This window comes from Heptranchias perlo, unplaced genomic scaffold (assembly GCF_035084215.1).
Source record: "Heptranchias perlo isolate sHepPer1 unplaced genomic scaffold, sHepPer1.hap1 HAP1_SCAFFOLD_53, whole genome shotgun sequence".
Classification (NCBI taxonomy): domain Eukaryota; kingdom Metazoa; phylum Chordata; class Chondrichthyes; order Hexanchiformes; family Hexanchidae; genus Heptranchias; species Heptranchias perlo.
In genome coordinates this window covers 5,350,422-5,358,150 of record NW_027139548.1, presented here as the reverse complement: position 1 = coordinate 5,358,150, position 7,729 = coordinate 5,350,422, and the positions used below count along the sequence as shown (strand labels likewise).

Here is a 7,729-nt window from a genome sequence, read left to right as displayed (position 1 = left end):
TCGATACTCAGGTTGGATTCTGCCAGGACCACTCTGCTCCAGTTCTCATTACAGCCTTGGTCCAAACATGGACAAAAGAGCTGAATTCCAGAGGTGAGGTGAGAGTGACTGCCCTTGACATCAAGGCAGCTTTTGACTGAATGTGACATCAAGGAGCCCGAGTTAAATTGAAGTCAATGGGAATCAGGGGATAACTCTCCAATGGCCGGAGTTGTACTTAGCATAAAGGAAGACGGTAGTGGTTCTTAGATGCCAATCATCTCAGCCCCAGGACATTGCTGCAGGAGTTCCTCAGGGCAATGTACTCGGCGCAACCATCTTCAGCTGCTTCAGCAATCACCTTCCCTCCATCATTAGGTCAGAATTGTGGATGTTGGCTGATGATTGCACGGTGTTCAGTTCCATTCGCAACCCCTCAGATAATGAAGCCGTCCGTGCACGCATGTAGCAAGACATAGACAACATCCAGGCTTGGGCTGATAAGTGGCAAGTAATATTCGCGCCATACAAGTGCTAGACAAATGACCTTATCCAACAAGAGAGAGTCTAACCATCTCCCCTTGACATTGAACGGCATTACCATCGCCGAATCCCCCATCATCGACATCCTGGTGTCAACATTGAACAGAAAATTAACTGGACCAGCAATATAAACACATTCAGTGCAAGAGCAGGTCAGAGGCTGGGTGTTCTTTGGCGAGTGACTCACCTCCTCTCCCCTCAAATCCGTTCCACCATCTACAAGGTACAAGTCAGAAGTGTGATAGAATACACTCCACTTGCCTGGATGGGCGCAGCTCCAACAACACTCAAGAATCTCGATTCCACTCAGCCCGCTTGATTGGTACCCCATCCACCACCCTATACATTCACTCCCTTCACCACCAGCGCACTGTGGCTGCAGTGTGTCCCATCCACAGGATGCACTGCAGCAACTCATCAAGGATACTTCGAAAGCACCTCCCAAACCCACGACCTCGACCACCGAGAAGGACAAAACCTCCACGTTCCCCTCCAAGTGACACACCAACACGACTTGGAAATATAACGCCGTTCCTTCATCGTCGCTGGGTCAAAATCCTTGAACTCCTTTCCTAACAGCACTGTGGGTGAACCTTCACCACACCGACTGCAGAGCTTCAAAACGGTGGCTCACCAACACCTTCTCCACGGGAATCAGAGATGGGCAAAAAATTCTGGCCTTGCCAGCGACGCCCACATCTTATAAACGAATAAAAAAAAATTATATTAGAATAGGGTCACCACCAATAATGTTAGAGTTGGGTAACCACCAGTAATTTTAGAGTAGGATCACCACCATTAATGTTAGAGTAGAGTCCCCATCAATAATGTGATAGAAGATTGACCACCATTAATGTTTGAGTTGGGTCACCACCAGTAATGTCAGAGTAGGATCACCGTCAGTAATGTTAGATTAGATTCACCATCGGTAATGTTACGGTTGGGTCACCACAATAATGTTAGAATAGGATCACCATCATTAATATTAGAGTAGAATCAACACAAGTAATGTTGGATAGGGTCATCAGCAGTAATGGTACAGAAGGGTCACCACCAGTAATGTTGGAGTAGAATCACCAGAAATAAAGTAAGTTGTTGACCCTCCTCTAATATAACTTATGGTGACTGTACTCTAACATTACTCGTGGTGACTCTACTCTAAGATTACTGGCAGTGGTCCCACTCTCACATTAATGGTGGTGACCCAACGGTACCATGACTGGTTGTAACCCGACTCCAACATTACTCATGATGACTGCACTCCAACATTACTGGTGGTAACTCGACTGGAACATTACTGGCGGTGATCCAACTCTATTAGAGAAGGGTCAACACGAGTAATGTTCGGGTAGGTTCACCACCAGTAATGTTAGAATAGAGTCACGACCAGTGAGGTTAGAGTCGAGTCACCACCAGTGATGTCAAAGAAGGGTCACCGGCAGTAATGTTAGAGCAGGGTCACCACCTGGAACGTTAGAGTCGAGTCACCACCAGTAATGTTAGAGCAGGGTCACCGCCTGGAATGTTAGAGTAGGGTCACCACCAGTAATGACAGAGCAGAATCACAACCAGAAACGTTTGGTAGATTCACCACCACTATTGTTACAGTAGTGTCACCACCATTAATGTTAGAGTGGAGTCATCACCAGTAATGTTAGAGTAAGGTCTCCAACTGTAATGTTCGAGAAGGGTTATTATCAGTAATGTTAGAGTAGGATCACCCATCAGTAATGTTAGAGATGCGTCACCACCAGTAATGTTAGAGTAGTGTCACCACCAGTAATGTGAGAGTAAGATCACCATCAGTAATGTTAGATTAGGGTCACCTTCAGTAATGTTAGAATAGAGTCACCATCAGTAATGTTAGAGTAGAGTCACCACAAATAATATTAGATGAGGGTCAAGAACATTAATGTTAGAGAAGGTTCACCACCAGTAATGTTAGAGCAGGGTCACCGCTTGTAATGTAAGAGAAGTTTCACGATCAGTCATGTTAGAGTCGGGTCACCAACAGTAATGTTGGAGTGGGGTAACCACCAGTAACGTTAGATTAGTGTCACCACCAGTAATGTTTGAGTAGGATCACCATCAGTAATGTTAGATTAGGGTCACCATCAGTAATGTTGGAAGAGGGTCAGCATTAGTAGTGTTGGAGCAGATTCATCAAAATTAATATTAGATTGGGATCACCAGAAGTAATGTTAGAGTAGTGTCACTACCAGTAATGTTAGAGTAGGATCACCAACAGGAATTCAGTAATGTTAGAGTCGGGTCACCACCAGTAATGTTAGAGTAGGATCATCATCAGTAATGATAGATTCGTGTCAGCATCAGTAATGTTAGAGTAGGATCGCCATCATTAATGATAGATTAGGATCACAATCATTAATGTTAGAGCAGAGTCAACATTGGTAATTTTAGGGTCGGATCATTATCAGTAATGTTCGAGCAAGAGTAAAATCACCACCAGTAATGTTAGAGTAGATTCAAAACCAGCAATGTAAGAGTAAAATCACCACCAGTAATGTTAGAGTCGATTCAAAACCAGCAATGTAAGAGTAAAATCACCACCAGTAATGTTGGACTAAAATCACTACCACTCATGTTTGATAAGTGTCACCGTCAGTAATGTTCGAGTCGGGTCACCACCCGTAATATCAGAGTAGATTCTCCACCATTAATGTTAGTGTTGGGTCACCACCAGTAACGTTAGAATCGTGTCATCACCAGTAGTGTTAGATCCGAATCATCACCGGTCACCATCACATTACAAAACAATTTCAATTTTATAATAGAAGAGGGAAGATTTCGCCGAATTATTATAAGGACCCACAGGGATCTCAGAACTAGCACATTCCCTTTGGGGTTTCTTTCCCTTCATTAATTTTTTTGGAGGGAATTTCAAGGATGGAAGTACATTATTTCCCGGGTGCCCTTAAACATAAGATCTCCCCTCATTTGTTAAGTGACTGTAACTAACGTCAATTTATGTAACCTGTTTTTTTCTCACCGAGGCACAGATTGATCTATAAAGGGGGAGCAGTTATGGATCTCGGATATTCGTCAGTCCGAACCAAAAAGCTGGACGGAATTCACCTGCTCTTCCAAAAATGGGACGGGCAGCAATTCTCCTGATAAAATATATTTACGACCCTATTCTGGCATTCGTTGGTGTTCCGGGTAAGACATTTTATCCTAATGTTTAATAGCTGTTGACTATGTGACCGCTTTGGTGCCTGTTTGATCATGTTACAGATTCCCGATAATAACCTCATTGTAAAATCACAGAGTCGATAGGAAAAAGTGATAAATATCAGTTCATAGCCAACGAGTCCGGGCTGCAGGCAAGACGCTATTCTGGTCGATAAATCGGAGACAATGGGTGCACGTATTTTCTCGCTTGACTGCAGGAGGGCGGGTTACGCCATTGTATTGCACAGTAGGCAGCTCACGAAAGATTGTGTTGCCTGACTGCATTGCACCGATTGAATTACTAACAGGCACGATGGTCCGAATGGCCTTCTTATAAGCTGTATCCGTATGTGGCTCTGTGACTCTATGATCACTCTGCTTAATGTGGGTAATTACTTGGATTAAGACATCTCCATTTAACAGGTGACTTTGAAAGATAATTTGTGTAACATTTGTTCAAACCACAGCTAACGCGGTCCAGGGAATTGCCTCTTGCTGCAAAGAACATTTGCGGGTTTCTCCAGTTGCCACTCTGCTGTGCTGCAGCGCCGTCTGGGATATTCCGGGGTTGATTTTGGACTTTACCATCGAAGGTTAACCATCGCCTGGGCGGAATGCGTGGGCAAATCAGTAGCACCAATTCAGGGGATAACTGATAAATTTGAGTGGGTGGAATCCGTGGTGAAACCTTCATGGCGGTGTGAGCTCAGCGCACAACGCTGCTCCGAAATATATATCTGGATGGATGACAGGGAATCTGGTTGCTTATTGACTTTCAAAAATCAACAAGCTCACTCGCTTCCCTCCCCCAATCCTCATTCTCCAGGTGTTCCCCGTTTCCAGACACTTCTTGGAAATCTCGGACCAACGATTTTTATCCCTCTAATTTTTTTGTGTAATGTTTTCTTTCTTTTTAACATTCTCGCTAATGCTCTCCGTTAAAAAGGAGCCCGTGTACATCACCGTAAGGACCAACATTGCTGAACATTTCAAATATACACAGTGAGATTCCAACTGAGTGTCCTCAGTAACTTTCCTCTTCTCCCTCTTTCTTACAGCAAATGTAGTGACAATTGTGATTCTCTCCCGAGGAAATTGCGGCCTTTCCAAATGTGTCTCTGTCTACATGGTGGCCATGGCAACAGCAGATCTACTGGTCATCATCTTCAACCTAATAGTCAATCAGATATTCAATTATCACTTTACGTATTCATTCCTGTCCTACACTGTGGTTTGTAAGTTCATTCTGTACAATAATTGTGCCGTAGTTGATATGTCGGTATGGTTTACAGTTTCGTTTTCATTTGACCGATTTGTGTCGATTTGCTTTCAAGAGTTTAAAAGGAAGTATTGGACCAAGAGAACGGCAATCGTGGTTACAGTAACGATCACTGTCCTGGCATATTTAAAGGGCATTCTTATGTTGTTTTCATATGGACCTGAACGAATAATTAACAATGTGCAGTGGGGATGCTGGCCAAAGGTGGAAGTTTTTACATTACCTGCATGGGAAGCATACAGCTGGATTCAGACTCTGTCAGCCCCATTGATTCCCTTTGCTTTCATAGCACTGTTTAATTCTTTGACCGTAAGAATAATATTAGTGGCCAATAGAGTGCGCAGAGAACTCCGCGGTCACAACACGAACAATCAGAGTGACCCAGAGATGGAGAACCGAAGGAGATCCATCATTTTACTCTTCACGATATCGGGCAGTTTTATACTGTTGTGGATAACAGCTGCCGTGAGTTTTTCTCTCACCAGGCTTTCGAGCACCGTTTATTTTCAAGGTGATTATTCAGACCCTGGATATATCGCCACTGAAAGCGGATATCTGCTCGAGTTTTTGAGTTGCTGCACAAATACGTGTATTTATGCAGTTACCCAGAGGAAATTCAGAGAAGAACTGAAAACTCTACTGAAATCTCCCTGGTCACTGATTCGCAGATTGGTTAAAAATTAGATAAAATATATCAAACCCAGGATTCTTCTCATAACTAAATCGAAATTTCAAATCATTCTCTGTATTAGAAAGTCCTTCTTTCTGTTAATCAGAAAAATTGGAGATGTTGGGCAATGATATGATATAAAATAAAATGAAGGAAAATAAAACCTGTTGACAGAAACTGCAGTATTACTTGTGGGGTTCACCGGGGCAACAGCAGCATCAGCAGGGATCCTGTAACGGAATTAGAGCAGGTTCCTGAAAGTTCATTAACAATTCGCTGCGAGAGTGAAGTAATGCTCATTCTCAGCTCCTGTCTGTTATCATGACGTTTAACTTCCTTATGGAAGCGCACGAGAACAAAGAGCCATTATTGCAATTGAGTGTGAAAGGGGAACATTCGTGTCAAGTCGCAGGCCCGGAGTGAGCAATTTGAGAGTTTGGTCAGTGTGGGAGTTCGGTGAAGTGTGGGACGGAGGTGTTGCTTTGCCTTGCTTTCCAAATTTGTTCCGCAGAGCGGCGACGGACCTGAGCGTCAGCAGACCGAGATTGGGCATAAAATCAGCAGGAGACCGAGACCCGAGATCTGGGATAAAAAAAGCAGCAGCAGACCGAGACGCGAGAGCGGGGATAAAAGCAGCAGCAGACCGAGGCCCGAGAGCCGGGATAAAAGCAGCAGCAGACCGAGGCCCGAGAGCGAGGATAAAAGCAGCAGCAGACCGAGGCCCGAGAGCGGGGATAAAAGCAGCAGCAGACCGAGGCCCGAGAGCGGGGATAAAAGCAGCAGCAGACCGAGGCCCGAGAGCGGGGATAAAAGCAGCAGCAGACCGAGGCCCGAGAGCGGGGATAAAAGCAGCAGCAGACCGAGGCCCGAGAGCGGGGACAAAAGCAGCAGCAGACCGAGGCCCGAGAGCGGGGATAAAAGCAGCAGCAGACCGAGGCCCGAGAGCGGGGATAAAAGCAGCAGCAGACCGAGGCCCGAGAGTGGGGATAAAAGCAGCAGCAGACCGAGGCCCGAGAGCGAGGATAAAAGCAGCAGCAGACCGAGGCCCGAGAGCGGGGATAAAAGCAGCAGCAGACCGAGGCCCGAGAGCGAGGATAAAAGCAGCAGCAGACCGAGGCCCGAGAGCGGGGATAAAAGCAGCAGCAGACCGAGGCCCGAGAGCGGGGATAAAAGCAGCAGCAGACCGAGGCCCGAGAGCGGGGATAAAAGCAGCAGCAGACCGAGGCCCGAGAGCGGGGATAAAAGCAGCAGCAGACCGAGGCCCGAGAGCGAGGATAAAAGCAGCAGCAGACCGAGGCCCGAGAGCGAGGATAAAAGCAGCAGCAGACCGAGGCCCGAGAGCGGGGATAAAAGCAGCAGCAGACCGAGGCCCGAGAGCGGGGACAAAAGCAGCAGCAGACCGAGGCCCGAGAGCGGGGATAAAAGCAGCAGCAGACCGAGGCCCGAGAGCGGGGATAAAAGCAGCAGCAGACCGAGGCCCGAGAGCCGGGATAAAAGCAGCAACAGACCGAGGCCCGAGAGCCGGGATAAAAGCAGCAGCAGACCGAGGCCCGAGAGCGAGGATAAAAGCAGCAGCAGACCGAGGCCCGAGAGCGGGGATAAAAGCAGCAGCAGACCGAGGCCCGAGAGTGGGGATAAAAGCAGCAGCAGACCGAGGCCCGAGAGCGGGAATAAAAGCAGCAGACCGAGGCCCGAGAGCGGGGATAAAAGCAGCAGCAGACCGAGGCCCGAGAGCGGGGATAAAAGCAGCAGCAGACCGAGGCCCGAGAGTGGGGATAAAAGCAGCAGCAGACCGAGGCCCGAGAGCGGGGATAAAAGCAGCAGCAGACCGAGGCCCGAGAGCGGGGATAAAAGCAGCAGCAGACCGAGGCCCGAGAGTGGGGATAAAAGCAGCAGCAGACCGAGGCCCGAGAGCGGGGATAAAAGCAGCAGCAGACCGAGGCCCGAGAGCGGGGATAAAAGCAGCAGACCTGCAACAAGAGTAAACTGCAGTGTGACGTCACTGGTGAGTCAGGTAAGTGATTGGTCGTGACTGTGGGCTAAGTTTCAAGTTAACATCTCGTGTA

The 7,729-nt window shown here is 47.1% G+C and overlaps 1 protein-coding gene across 1 annotated transcript; it reads left to right on the top strand.

The window, feature by feature from the left end:
- The first annotated feature begins 4,840 nt into the window (after nt 1-4,840).
- Nucleotides 4,841-5,677, top strand: LOC137315042 (G-protein coupled estrogen receptor 1-like). The gene has a single exon (XM_067979997.1). The coding sequence runs from the start codon at nt 4,841-4,843 to the stop codon at nt 5,675-5,677; it is 837 nt and encodes a 278-aa protein (XP_067836098.1).
- The last annotated feature ends 2,052 nt before the right edge of the window (nt 5,678-7,729 follow it).